The 15,194-nt window shown below is 31.8% G+C and overlaps 2 protein-coding genes across 3 annotated transcripts; both read right to left on the bottom strand.

The window, feature by feature from the left end:
• Window positions 1-3,298: 3,298 nt before the first annotated feature.
• LOC106776357 (nuclear pore complex protein NUP58) lies at window positions 3,299-7,859 on the bottom strand. Of its 2 annotated transcripts, none has more exons than XM_014663791.2 (6): window positions 7,353-7,859; window positions 7,093-7,207; window positions 5,613-6,083; window positions 4,636-5,128; window positions 3,923-3,987; window positions 3,299-3,777 (listed from the first exon to the last, which is right to left on the bottom strand). In XM_014663791.2, the coding sequence occupies exons 1-5, from the start codon at window positions 7,601-7,603 to the stop codon at window positions 3,938-3,940; spliced, it is 1,380 nt and encodes a 459-aa protein (XP_014519277.1). In that variant the 5' UTR covers window positions 7,604-7,859; the 3' UTR covers window positions 3,299-3,777; window positions 3,923-3,937. The 2 variants fall into 2 exon arrangements, with proteins under 2 accessions (XP_014519277.1, XP_014519276.1); XM_014663790.2 differs by having other exon boundaries at window positions 3,947-3,987; window positions 7,353-7,858.
• Window positions 7,860-8,785: 926 nt separating this feature from the next.
• LOC106777408 (GDSL esterase/lipase At2g23540) lies at window positions 8,786-10,506 on the bottom strand. The gene is made up of 5 exons (XM_014664993.2): window positions 10,186-10,506; window positions 9,953-10,083; window positions 9,607-9,855; window positions 9,273-9,528; window positions 8,786-9,186 (listed from the first exon to the last, which is right to left on the bottom strand). The coding sequence occupies exons 1-5, from the start codon at window positions 10,442-10,444 to the stop codon at window positions 8,957-8,959; spliced, it is 1,125 nt and encodes a 374-aa protein (XP_014520479.1). The 5' UTR covers window positions 10,445-10,506; the 3' UTR covers window positions 8,786-8,956.
• Between the last annotated feature and the right edge of the window lie 4,688 nt (window positions 10,507-15,194).

Here is a 15,194-nt window from a genome sequence, read left to right on the forward strand (position 1 = left end):
TGTTTTAGTGGTACTATATATGTAATAGGCCACTTGAATGATGAAAGATGTAATATGTCACTTGAATTTTGCTGGCTGTATGAACCTTGATTGGTTACCTTTTGCTATTTATATAAAAGTTACGAAATTCCATTGCCAACTTTACTCATTCAGTTCTTTTTTCATATTGATATGTATGAGTAAAATATATCACTTAAATTATTGTTAATCTTCTTCAAACAGGTCGCAATATATAACTTTGATAATTGAATATATGGAAATGCTGCCAACACATGCTTTCCAAAATACCATTTTCATTAAAGGTAACAACCATACATTAAACATCTGGTCCACTACATTAAACATCTGAAGCACTATATCTTCAGAGCACAAAACTATAATAACATAACAGACCACCTAACTAGGATAACATGACCACCATCACAGACCACCTAACTACAATAACATGACCAAATCCTGCAACTCATAACAAAACAAACCAATCCTAACTACATCAACATGACAACAACCTACAACTACATACATCATCAAGCCCTTCCCATCATCATTGCAATTAAAATCGTGNTCATTACAAATAGAACACTAACAACCANAACCAAATATTTCATCNCTCTTTGAAGACCCACCACAGCTTTCTCCACATCAGACATCTGCTTAACACCTTGCTTTTCAAAAGTCTTCCCCAACCTCACGTCATTTGCTTCCAAAAGCTCACAGCTAATACTTTCTTCAACTCCCCAATTACTTAACCATCTGAAGAAGTTGCATCCATTTTCACTCCCCAGCTTATACCTAGGGCAACCCCAGAACTATTTCCCTCGATTCTTGGTGGTTCTTGCAGTCCTCAACACAGTCTTCTCTCCACAATGGCAGATCAGCGATGCATCTCCACGAGAGCTAACAGAACGCATATGCTTCCTTCCACAGTCATTGCAAGTTGAAGAGGAACAAGAATGNGCCATGGACATNGTTGCGTCTTGTAGTTTGGAACTTCCCTCTTCAAGTGCAGCCCAANCTTCAACTCAAAAGAACCCTAAATACCTCGATCTGGGTTCTCCACTTCAGAACTTAAGCTCAATCACGATTTCATGATTCTCCAAATTACTAAATTATAAATATAATTACAAATCTTAATGAATGGAAAAGATGACACGTTTCATTCAACAGTGTCAAATGTCGCAAATCAGTAGAACGTCTACCACGTCAGCCAACACATCTACAATAGTTTAACACCGTTAACGATTTTTAACGGGAAGGGTTAATTGGTTTCAAATTAACACTTAAAGGGACTTAATTGGGAGTTTTTAAAAGACGGGGACCCAATTGGGAAAACATAACGAAAACAAGGACGCCAAAGTGGTTTTAACCTTAATATTATTCTCTAAATCAAAAATATTTGTTCAATGCTCTAATACAATTATATGTTTGTTAATTAAATTATCATATTTAATTGACTATAAATCTCTAGGCCACAATGTGGAGGATTATATTTAATCGTCGTCTCTAATGAAAGAGCTAGCATCTATGCGAAGCCAATATAATTATCCGGTCAAATATTTAGGAGCTCTTTGTTTCATTTTTACCAATAACAGAATTTACACACGACTGAATGTGCCATGATTAATTTTTTTTTTCGTTAAGAAAAAGGGGATTAGATTTATAAAATTATAGATGTGCTCCTTCATTTATTAACCCTTTCTGACTCCCTTAAGTAGTCCGTAAAATAATAAAAAATATATAAATAGTTCCTTAAGTATATGAATATTCAGCAAATTAGTTTTTGTATTTATATATTTTATTAATGTTTATATACTAATTTTAAAATATAAACATTTGAAAGAGTATTTGGCATCATTTCTAATACTTGAAAAATTATTTATATAATTTTTTACTTTAGGAACTATTCAGAAAGAGGAAAATATTTTGAAAATTGAATTTAGAGTTCATAGGAATCTTTATGTATACAAAACTATGCAGTGTTACTATATTATCATCTTATACAAAAAAAAGAAAAAAAAAATCCCTGTTACATAAGAAAAGTGCATTTGATCTATTTCATTGTATTTTAAGAAAAAATAGAAGATTTGTTCTATTGACCAATGGAATAGATTTTCTGGTTGGGAATATAACTCTTAAAATGCAGTGCAATTTAGTTGTGAATCATTAAGTCCAAAAAACCATTAAATAGACTCGGTCCTCAGAATTTTACACATTAAAAAAAGGTATTTTGAAGGACAATTTTATTTGTGCTGCGCTTATGCATATAAAACTCAGTTATCTTGGACCTGTACTTTTAAGTATCCAGCCAAATCCTCTTATTATTTTGCTTTTTTAAATGAATGTATTTAATATGTTTTGAACTCGTAATAAAAAGAAAATTTCTTCATTTTTTCTCCTAATTCATTGTATGTGTTTGATTTCTTATGGTAACGAATTTCGTTATTAAAGATTTAGTACACAACACCAAATTACATCAATAAAAATCAACAATTTAAAAATACTAAAGGTACCAATAAAGCCTTATAATAATATTTACGGTATCATTAGTGTGAGTTCGGTTTATCTCGAGCTTTAAATAGTGAACAAGTATGTGTGTTTTAAAGTTCAATTACTCCAACTTTACAATAATATATCAATAAATGTATCCAAATATCTTCCAGGTAGTTGATATCTTTTACAACAGCGAAGGATGTATCAAACTCAATCTGGAACCAGAAAGAATGCAAAGCTAAAACATATAGCATTCAAAAACCATGTAACCTATATTAATCTACAATTTAAAGAAAATGGGTCATATATATTGTCTTCGTTCATATATATTTAAATATCAAACTCTTCATCGCATGTTTATAAAAATACCATGTTAATAAAATGCAGTGCAATTTCAATTGTGAACCATTAACATGACATACTCTGCAAGACTCGATCCTCAGAATTTTACACATTCATAAAATGTATTTTGAAGGGCAATTTTATTTGTGTTGCGCATATGCGTATGTATCCATCCAAATCCTCTTATTATTTTGCTTTTTTAAATGAATGTATTTAATACGTTTTGAACTCGTAATAAAAAGCAAATTTCTTCATTTTTTTTCTCCTAATTCATTGTATGCGTTTGATTTCTTATAATAACGAATTTCATTATTAAAGATTTAGTGCACAAAGCACCAAATTACTTCAATAAAAATTAACAATTTAAAAGTACTAAAGGTACCAATTTATCACGATATTTACGGGGTTTCAGAAGTGTGGGTTGGGTTTGTCTCGAGCCTTAAATAGTGAAAATAGTGAACAAGTCTAGGTGTTTTAAAGTTCAATTACTCCATGTTTACAATAATATATCAGTAAAATGTATCCAAATATCTTCCAAGCAGTTGGTATTTTTACAACAGCGAGGGATGTATAAAACTCAACCAGGAACCAGGAAGAAAGCAAAGCTACAACATATAGCATTCAAATCCATCTAACCTATATTAATCTACAATGTTAAAGAAAATGGGTCAACAGTAACTAAAAGAAAATACCTAATGGAAGAACTCAATGGACTGAAACAGGGCCGCATCCAAATGTCCACGATACGTACCATTGCCTTCAATGCGAAATCTACATTCCAATTCAAAGCAAAAACCATTTAAGACCGTCTAATAAGGAAAAACCATTGCTTCGAGCAAGTAAGTTGCATATTTGTTCGGCAACAGGAAAGATTCCAATCAACTTTATGCTTTCAGATCACACTTATCAGCGTCGAGCAGTTCTGGATTTCGCCCGTGGATTTTTCTGCAAGAACATCATAGAAACGAAAATTCAGAAGAAGCAATCATACAAAGCACAAAATTCACAATGCTTAATTCTCTTAAGACTGACAAGACACGACATACTAGGATTGTTTTAAATAATTAACAGAAATAGTCTACAAACGTGCCAGTAAGGATAAAATTTATTTTACCGATCCAGGTCCAAAGCTAGCCCCAGATCCTGTTGCAGCGCCTGGAAAGAAAACCGAGCAAATTGTTAATTTCATTTGACAATGAATGTTCAAATTTCTAGGGGACAAAAGACTAGTGTTAATGGATCCTGGTTCCATCCTCTTTCTCTCTAGCGGTCAAGTACAACAATAAGATGTTCAATAATTTCAAACAGATTTCCAAAACCGGAACATGTCAGTTTGTGAACTGGAATAGGACATGGTCCTCCATACATTTGAAACAAACCCTAAAACCTTTCCAAAACCAATACTTCAACCAGAAAACCAGTATAGAATCAGCGCTTCATGTACACCAATTAAAGTCACATACTCAATTCTCTTAATAATGAAAAATTAGAAATAAAACCAATTTTAACTTTTTAACTAGACTGATTATTTGGTTCTTTATTTACAACCAACACTAGCTACTCGGTTAACCTCAGTTGAAACTTAAGATCTTAATCCTCACCCTTTACCATCATCATTTCTTTAATTCTCCCAATAAACCCTGATTTTTACCTTTTAAGTCCTATGTTTTCTGTGGTCCAACATCACCCTAAACTTTGAAATTATGATTACCAAAACACTTTTCTATCTAAAAACAACTATGTAGTCTATCATACTTGAAAGTAGGATGACTACTATTAAGAAATATAATCTAAAAACAGTACCTGAACCAAATGGAGTTGAAAAGAGTGAATTTGTAGCTGGGGTTGAACTAAACAATGGAGTGGTATTACCGAACAGAGAGGGAGTTGATGCTGGTACAGATGTTGCAGAACCAAAAAGTGAGGTTTGAGGTCCTGGAGCAGGAGTTGGTGTCGTAAATAAAGATGACAATGCAGAAGACGATGGAGCAGAGGATGGTGTGCTAAAAAGAGAGAATCCACTTCCTGATGACAATGATGTAGTTGCTGCAGAAGTCTGTGGGGCAGGCAATGCCGCTTGAGTCCCTGAACTGGAAAACAACCCAGCAACTTGAGTTGAGGGTTGTGGATTTGCAGGTAAATGCAATGTTGGATGAACTCTTTTTGAGGCAGCTTCTTGTCTAGCAGTTTCTCGCCGATCTGCCTCCAAAAACGGGTCATTCACCTCCCCCTGGCGACGCTGATCAGCTAGGTATGATGATTTCATAGATTCAATGAACTGATGAATGCTCTCGACCTGAATAGACATTATTTAAAAATTGGTTATCATTGCTGTAAATGAGAATTGGTAAAGTTATATGGCATGGTTTTATATATGCATGAGAAGCCTTTTAGCAAAAGGGTCAACTGTACATTTATCACCATCACTACTACAAAAGCTTTTGGCCTCTCATTCATTACAATAAGCAGAAAATGGAGCATGTTACCATTTCCATATAAAATATAGAAAATGATAACAAATTTGAAGTACCAGAGAAGCATGAATACGGACAAGATGAATAACATTTATAATAGACTCTTTAAAAAGAGATAGCAATTTAAAATGAACCAACAACACATACACAGAAAGAGAAATGTGATAAAAAATAAAAAGTTTCCACCATCATTAAATTTTGGAAGTCATATTTTATGAATAAGTAAATTTTAGTTCAGACGGTTCAATACAAAGTGCATATACTCGTAGTTATTTGTGATATTAGCTAAAAGAGTAATCAATCTACCTTCGCAGCCACATGAACAAAAAAGTCATGCACATTTGTCATGACCTTGGGAAGAGATTGTAGTAATGAGGATCCGTTACTGGGAGCATTTCTCTCAGAGTCCAAAAGAAGCAGCTGCTCTAACTCTTCAATCCACTGATGGCACTCACCAAGATACTTCTCAAATCTTAAAATTGTTTGCTGTAAAAATGGAGATGGTTTCTTTGGAAGACCACTGTAGAAATCAAAAACAGGCACTATAGATGCATTTATTGGTTGGCCACTTGAGCCAGGTGCTATAGTCGCTCCAGGAGTCTGTGATGGGGCAGTGGCACTTGATGAACCCCCACTGGGATGAAGGAACCTGGGGCGTAGTATCATAAAGGATCGAACAGCAACCTCTGTGTTGCGTAGCATTTCCTTAACAGTGGACATCAGTTCCTGCAGCAACGTCTTTTGTCGTTCCATGCCAGTGCTAATTCCACCAAGTTCCTATCAAACATCACAAGGAAGGAAAAAAAACATTGTTTCATGAATAGATTACATTAAGCAATAAGCACAATGTTGTGAGAGAAGGGAGCAGTTAACCATCTCGGCATTAGTGATAGTTCTTAGTCATGGAAGAAAGTTGACTAACCATACATGAAAAGCACAAAGTAGGAATGGAAAAATGGATTTAAAATTGACTTTAGCGCACGTCATAAGAAGAATGCATACTTTAACATTTCTCAAAATAGGTTAGCATGTTCGTACAAAAATTGCAACGGCAACATGAGTTGAATTACCTACAATTTAAAATAACTCATTTATAAAGGTTCACTACCTAAAACGTTCACTACCAATATTTGACAAACAGAATACATGAAAAACTCCCAGACTTTTTGTGCTTTTGAGGTCACAATGTGACATGCTCTCATTGAAAAATAGAGCAAACCACATAATCCAAGTGTCAACAATCAACTGATTTTGCCACAACTTCTTTACACTTAGTGTGGCAACTGTTAACAAATAAACTTCTTTCAGACTTTACTTTGCAAACAACAAACAATGAAAATTTAAATTTCTTATAGAAGTCAGATAAGGATGGTCATGTTAGTTCTGTCCACAGGATAGTAACAGAAATGACCAGTAGCATTAGGCCTTGCTTTTAGTAAAAACAGATACTCCATTAATTGTCAACTCAACACAACTAAAATATAAACTACAATAAAACCAGTAGCATTAGGCCCTGCCTTTAGTAAAAACAGATACTCCATTAATTCTCAACTCAACACTGCTAAAACATAAACTTCAATAAAACCAGTCACATTATATCAGATATGCGTCAACTAGAAACATCAATCTACTTAGTTTTCTCTTGCAAGGAGGAAACTGTCATTTTACCACAAGTTCTACTACCGAAGAAACAACACTTTACAAGAAAAAAATAAATATATGTTATATAACAAGAATGGAATAGATTACAACCAAATAAGAATCAACAAGAGCATAAAGGGAGCACCTGAACAATATGGCCCGCGTCAAGCTCAAAGCCATCGTTGGAAACGGAAGAATCATAAAGACGACTACACTGATCTAGTCTCTGGCTTTCATCCCTATACTCCAATATCCGCTCCCTAAGTAACAGATTACAGGTAATTAAGCAACTAAAGGACAAGCAATAACCACATTTTAACCACTGAACACAAAACCTTCTTCTCTCTCTTTCTCTCTCTCATTTTTGCAGAAACTTTGAGAAAAAATGGTGAAATTAAAGCATACTCTATCTGAAGGAGAATCTTCTGGGAGTCAGGATGTAGATCCGCCCAATTGGTACTATAACTAGCGGGTGTTTTATCGTTAGTGAACAAAAACAACTGCTGTTGCGGCTGCTGCGGCTGCTGCTGCTGTTGTGGTTGAAACTGCGGCTGCTGCTGCGGAAGGAACAGACTAGTTTGCTGTGGTTGAAAAGGAGACTGCTGCGGTTGTGGTTGTTGTTGCTGCTGCGGCGTGGCGAACAACGAAAATGACATTGTTGTGTTGTGAGTATTATTATCGAACTGAAGAAAACTCCTCCTTAAACCCTAGGCGACGACACATGCACGTGAATTTGGGGGGAATTTTAATTGATTTTTTCTTGCGCGAGTTTCAATTTCATATTCACACGGCTTGAATTGAATTGAAATGAGTTGCGTTGAGAGAGGGTTAGTGAGGAGAATCAGAATCTTTCTCAACTCTCAAATCCCGCTCCGCAATACACTCATATCAATTTAGTTTGATTTGGTTTTCTAGTGCTACCAAGGCCCAACGTGTCTTGGCCCTTTCAAAACTCCGCGCTACATGGTCCATGTAATTAAAAAATAAAAACCTCAAAACTTCTTTTAACATATTCATTTCCTCCAAAACCTCAAACAAACGAATTTAGATTAATTTTGCTTATCTCATAAATCTGAGGATTATTATAAACATAAATTAATTGAATTTCATCTTTATAAATACAATCTCATGTGCAAATGCAAAATATAATTCATCAAATAAGAAAAACATAATAAAAGTAACTACTTTTTCCAAACTTTGGACATTTTGTCGTATTTCCCATCACTTTAGCTGTGATTTTCTTAAACACTCAACTTTTTTAACATTTTATTGGCAGGGGTAATAATCGAGAAAAATATCATTCACGGCTAATTAGCTCGAATATATTGTTAATCACGACAATTAACTAAGTTTTATTTTGATCATTGTTTTTATTATTAAATAAATTAAATTTTATTTAGATCTTTAATACAACTAAACACTAAAATTTAAAATAGTAATTTAAATTCCAAAAAAATATTAAAAAATATTTTATAGAGATTAAAGTTAAATTGCAATTATTTACAACGACTAAAAACGTATTATCAAATTTTAGACAGATAAAAAAAAAAGGTACTCATGTTATGCAAACAAAAAGTATATTTAAATTTATATTTATAAAATTTAAGATACAAGAAGAAGTTGTTGAACAAAATTGCTTCCTCATCAACCCACAAGAAAATGAAACCCTCCTTTCGCACTTGAAACGTGGAGTTAGTTTCTTTGTTTGGGCAAGCCGTAGTAAAGTCAAACACCAAAATCAAACATAGACAGGCCATAAGACAAAATTCATGTTTGATTGTCGAAAACGTCTTTCTTTAGAACCAAACATCAACTACTTAATTCACTCACTAAGGATATGGCTTGAAGCACATAAACTATTATTAAAATAAAATTAAAATTTAGATTACATTGCGATGAAAAAGGATATGGTGAAGCACATTTTTGACAGTTAAGACACTTTTACATAGAATTGAGAAAATAGAAAATCGTGTGGACAAATTAAGGGAAGGAAATGAATTAGTGTATGATCAAAGATCTATAAGTTGTCTAAGATTGATTGGAGATATGTATCTCTTGTCTCCATTAATAAGTTGTTTGGCAAGTATTAGGTTGGCTGCTTCACTTGGGTGATACTGATCCCAGAAAACGTGCTTTTCCCTATCTGAACACAAGCTAGATGTTGGTACACAAGGGATTATCCCTGCAACCTGACCCCCACTTCCAATTCCACAGCAACCTCTACTTGCTGTCGAAAATCCTGCAATCCAAGTACATATATATTAATTACCATAAACATGTTTCTCAATGTAATGCAGTGATTGATTTCCAAGACTAAATTATTACCATATTTACGATAATTTACGATCAGTTCCGACACTAAATCATACACATTAGCGAGAACAAAGGTAGCTCCGGGGAGGTTGTCATTTAGCTCAGCAACCAAGTCCTTCAATCGAGCATTGTATTGGGTTGCAAGGTCATTAGCCAAATCCACACAATCTTCATCGTTCAGCTCGTTTAAAATCCTCTGGTAAGGTATGCACCCTATTGGCCCAACGTTGCTGATCACAAACTTCCGACCATCCAGTTGGTAAAGTCTCTATCATAATATCATAAATTCATATTAGCTTTCAAAAGATAACATTTCAATTACTTAAGTTTAGATTAAGGTGGTTACGTAAAGTTGTATCCTGAAATGATTGATCATGTCGTCGACGAAAGCATCCGGGTTTTGAGAAACTCTCACTCCGGAGGAAACAAAGGGAAGAAGATAATTGTTTAAGAAATCGTTGGACCCAACGATGACGGAGAATAAGGATTTCTTCATTACGTAATCTCTCGCCTCCGATTCGCCAAGCAACTTGTTAATCTGTTGTCTTGTTATGTTGAAGTAATCAATTTGAATATCCATTCCCAGCCTATTCGTCTGAAAAACAAATTAATGCAACGTAACATGGAATAATTATACTGCGAATTACACACATATATCAATCACGAAAACATCAGAGTTAAAAAATACTCACAAATAAACTTCCTGTTGCATTTAGAATCCCTCCTCCTCCTGAAGCATAGTTAACTCCATTGAGTATGGTTTTCCCAGTTGTGTTTGGTGCCAAATATGGAGCTGCATAATTTGCTTGTCCCAATTCTTCTCCTAAGAAGGTTGAAAAGTCAAGGAAAAATAGAAATCAAAAGGTATAAAAAAAAAGAAAATGTTACATTACAGCAGCATTTGTCCCAGAAAATAAAGAGTTACCCACAATATCACCAATGGTTCTTCCATTGGTGAAACGTCCGGTTGGATTTCCCCCAGAGGCCTTGAAATCAATTCCATTGGGGGGCACGTCTGCCTTGGAAAGAGTTGAAAGATAGTTGTTGTTTCCTGCATCTACCAACGAGTCCCCAAAGATGAAAGAAGCTGCTAACTTAGCATTCTGAGTAGCAACATTTCCATGAAACCTCAGACTGACAAGCAAAAGCAAAAGAGCAAAGGTGGTATGATATTTCAACGTCATAGCTTAATTTATGTTTCACCCTTTTGACGTAAAGAACTGAGGCACTGTGGAAAGAGGCAAACGAATGCTTGCTTATATAAGGAGCTTTTAGTTTATTTACAATAGAAAAACTCGAAAGCTTAGTTACGTTGTATTGTATATGATTTGATCACTTTTGTCATATTTTTTAAAAAGAAATGGAAAGAAGTTGACAGTTTCAACAACAAATTTCATGTGGTAGTTCATCAACATACGTGGATATGAGGATTTCTCAATGTGTTCTGATATTCAAAATCACAGGGTGTGATATATGATGGTGACGTAGAGAAGGTGAAGGAACTCGTGACACTGTTGGCGTAGGATTAATTAGATTAGGTATTGTTTGGTCACCATAACCAAAAGCAAGGTTACACTGAAAATTTAGAAGCGATGTGCCTCTATCCTCCTAAGTTGATGGTGTGGTATTTACGGTCCATCTGTATCCAACAACTTATTAGGACTTACTAGACGCACCATATTAAGCAGATGACAAAGCATAAAATTGACCGCCGAATTTATCTTTTTACAAACTGGGTGGTAAAATATGGAATTCGGCTACGTTTGGTCCGACGTTTTATTATAGAAAAAAATTCTTTTAACAATATTTTTTTAACAACTTTTTGACACAGCAATGAATCTATTTTGAATATTTTTTAAATATAAATTCAAATAAACCAATAAAATGATAACACGTATTTCGTTGTGAAAAAAATTGTCAATTGTAAAAATATCATTGTCCTTTATTATTTGATAAAAATGTTGTCAAACAAAAATAATTATTAATTACACATAAAACAGCTTGATGGGTAGAATAAACTAATGCGTCACTTATTTATTTATTTATATATAAATATTAAAAACATATTTAATCTCAGAATGTTTTATAAATTTTTAATTAATTAGTTAATATTTATAATCACATAAATTAAAATAATTATTATACTCACATGATAAATTATTTTATTATAATTAATAATTAGAACTTAATTTATAACTGTTAATAGTTTATATTACAATATTATTAACTATTTATATTTTTTAAAAATATTTTAATTATTTTTTTATTTTAATTTTTAATTTAAAAAATATGTCAACGTATTTTGATTCATTAAATTAAAGGATTGGATGACCAAGTTTAAAAGAAAATGACGGATTGAAATTTTCAACCCAATCTATCTCATTTTAAAACACTATGATAGAGGGATCGAAATTAATTCGTTATATACTCATAATTATAAATCATAACAAGTCATTCACCCATTGATTTTTCAATAAAATTTAATATTTAAAAAATACTTTATTTTAAATTAAATGTTTAATATTTTGATGTTTTTTTAATATTAAATTTTGTTGGAAAAAAATAATATATAATTCATAATATATTTTTTTTTTCAATTTAACCAACCACCGTACATTTTAAGAGTAATTAAAGTTTAAAATTAACATTAAATTTAACGAAAACCTAAGACATTCGCAATAAAAGACATATATATCAATAAAACTATAAAAAATATACAAAACTATAATGCTACAAAAATACATTTAGTTCTTTTCTTTTAATTTCAGTTCTAAATATAAAAACATATTTTTAAATTCAGAGTAATCTAATAATTTTTTTTGCTTTGAATATTATTTTTTTTTTGGTAAGGAAAATTTTGAAAAACACTAATGATATTCGTATTTTACTAAAATAGATGTGTTACTAAAATAAACATATGTGTATAAATCAATAATTAATTATTGTAAAAGTTTTAATTGATGTTTTAATAAACATATGTGTATATATCAATAATTAAAATAGATCTGTGTTACTAAAATAAACATATGTGTATTTACTAAAATAGATCTATATTCATAATAATATTTATTTTTATTTTTGTTTAAAAGTTTTAATATTAATTCATGTTACTTTAACCAATTAAATTTGACAATACTTTGCAATTTACTTTAAATTGATTATTTACGCACTTTTTACTTTTGTTTATATTATTTTAAGCTATTAATATGAATGTGTTTCTATTTACAAAAATTAAATAAACTTTGTATTAATTTTATTTTATACGCAATGATATTTAATAATATTTGTAGATATCACTTTACTAATGATTATTTGTCAGAGTAGTGCGGAATGATTGCGTATAACAGATAATTACGAGAGTTGGATTGGTTTTTTACAAAAACATGTCTTTTAAAATTTTTTCTCTAATTAATTTACTTAACAAATGATAATAAAAATGCAAAATAAGTAAGAAAGAGATTAATCAAGATTAACTATCTACTATCAGATAAATTTATAATCACACAGATCCAAGTTTAAAGGTTTAGAATAACTTTTTTTGAAACACAAGGGATGAATCTCACATTCCTTGATATCATAAGGAATAAACACATCTTCTGATGAATAAAGGATGACTACACATTCTCTGACACATAAAGGATGATCATTTTCTCAAAACACTTATGTCAACACACAAAGGATGACCCGTTTTTCCTCAACAACAAATACAACACTTCGACAACTTTACTAATACCAAGTTTCTCAAGCCTTAGAATTTCACAAGATCTCTAGCTTTCTTAAAGAATTCACAAATTCAAGTTTGTGTCCAAAAATGTGAAATGAAAGTCTATTTAGAGACTCAAGTGGACACCTTTAATTTTTGTTTTCAGTCTTTCATATTGTAATAATCAATTACTATACTTGGTAATTGATTATTCACTAAGAACAAGTTTAATGGATATGAATAAACACAACTAATAATGGATAGTCCAATCAAAGTGTTAATCGATTAATTTAAGTGTTAATGGATTACAAGCTATGGTAATTGATTATTCTATAGCCATTTTGAGTTTTTAGACTTTGTTGTAATAATATATTACTCTTAATGCTAATCCATTAACGCTAATCGATTGCCACTTATTTTAATCGGTTATTCAAGTGCAATTTTGACTCTAAACATAATTTTACATATCAATGTTATAAGGAATAAGAAACCACTAAAAACCTAAACCTAAGTCCTATACATCATTTTACACTTATTACAAAAGTTTTATAATATGATAGAAATCTTCAAAAGATTTTCTTATTCATGATTATTGGACATCATCAAAACTTCACTGCTATATCATTTTACTAACACTATAGATAATTTTGCTAACATTATTATTATTAGGATTGATAACTAAGATTATTATTAATATAATTCATTATTATCACTATTATTAATTGTACTTACTATAATATGTTACTTTAATGTAAAGAAAATAATATTAAAATAATAATAATATTATTAATTAATTTGTTATAAAAGAAAAAGAAAAAATCTATAATTTTATTTTTATAATATCTATCGCAACCGGAAATTCGCGACGGGACGACGATTCAAAAAGAAACATTTTTTGAAAAAAGTTTTGGAGGCAGTTTTGATTAATAATTTTGATTAACACAGTATGCCATAAAGAAGACAAACGCAACCATATACATTTATCAACATCATTCATTCATAACATCATTCATATTCAAGCGTGTAACAGAGAAGCAGGCAGTCACATACGACCAAGAGTTTGGATAAGGAGGCTTACCTTCGCAGCTTCAAATGAACTATTTCTTTTGGTTTTAGTTCCCTCTGTTTTCCTTGATTGAACTTTTCTTTTGGTTATTCAATGGTCTTGNAGGCGTAAGAAGGTTGAATAGGAGGTCCAAGGATGGCAACCAAAGTGAAGGCAATCGGTTCTCTCTTGCTCTCTCCTGGCGATGGTGGTAGTTCTTCCCTGATCTTGAGGTTGACAGTGAAGTGTTTTAATCTCAAAAAAATCGTTCTCAGTATTCTCTTGTTGTGCTCTTCTGATGGTTTGACAGTGAAGTTTTTTTCTCTGAATAATGGTTCCCCTGTGTTTTCTCTCTGTGCTCTTCCCCTCTTGTTGACTGTGCTCCCCCTCCTCCTTGTATCCCCTTTTTTCTATTGTACCATTTCATACCGTTTCATAGGTATCCTCTGGCGCTGGATTTTATTTGTCNTNTTCTTGTTTCATGTTTCCACTTTTCAGTTGGTATACGCTTGTTTAAAATTCTTTCCACTTCAATGCATGGCTGCTGCTATTGCCTAAGAATTTCCAGCAAGAAACAAATACCTTTTTTATGCAGCTATCATGGAAACACATTCTAAGCATTCACTGGGTAACACTACATAGCCGAGCACTGCAACTGTTGCTTCAGGACTAGGAAACAGAGTTGACTCTCCTTTTTATCTTTCCTTCTCTTTTCTTTTTTTATATTTTTTTTAGAGTACAAATATTTATATATATTGCTTAGGATAATATCCTTTTCTTGAATTTAAAATATAAAAACAAAGTGGAGGAAACAAACCAAAACAGATAACAAACAAAAAAGTAAACCAAAAAAAAGAAAAAATAAAAATAAAAATAAAAATGAAATAAAAAGGAAATAACGTAAAACAAAATGGAATAAGAAAAATGAAACAAGATAAAATAAAAATACAAAATAAGAAATAAGGTAGGATAAAATAAAATGAAATAATATAATTATACAAATGTGTTATTTATTTAAATATGATTTTGTAATACTGTTAATAATAAAAAGAACAGAAACAACGACCCATACTTTCATCCAAATCTCAAACTAATTAACGAATACAAATTTATAACATGGTAACATAATTTTCTTAACAAGAAATAAGAAGTACATGTAAGCAAATAGTTAACGTACATACACTTA

Source organism: Vigna radiata, chromosome 11, assembly GCF_000741045.1.
Source record: "Vigna radiata var. radiata cultivar VC1973A chromosome 11, Vradiata_ver6, whole genome shotgun sequence".
Lineage (NCBI taxonomy): Eukaryota > Viridiplantae > Streptophyta > Magnoliopsida > Fabales > Fabaceae > Vigna > Vigna radiata.

Bases quoted from the DNA above. Each gene is read 5' to 3' on its own strand.
- LOC106776357 (XM_014663790.2), bottom strand. From the start codon at position 7,603: ATGTCATTTTCGTTGTTCGCCACGCCGCAGCAGCAACAACAACCACAA. The intron at 7,208-7,352 runs GTATGCTTTAAT...TCTGTTACTTAG, and splicing joins AAGATTCTCCTTCAGATAGA to GGAGCGGATATTGGAGTATA. The intron at 5,129-5,612 runs GTAGATTGATTA...ATGTCTATTCAG, and splicing joins TTGTTCATGTGGCTGCGAAG to GTCGAGAGCATTCATCAGTT.
- LOC106777408 (XM_014664993.2), bottom strand. From the start codon at position 10,444: ATGACGTTGAAATATCATACCACCTTTGCTCTTTTGCTTTTGCTTGTC. The intron at 9,856-9,952 runs GTGAGTATTTTT...TTTGTTTTTCAG, and splicing joins ATGCAACAGGAAGTTTATTT to ACGAATAGGCTGGGAATGGA. The intron at 9,187-9,272 runs GTAATAATTTAG...CTTGGATTGCAG, and splicing joins CGTAAATTATCGTAAATATG to GATTTTCGACAGCAAGTAGA.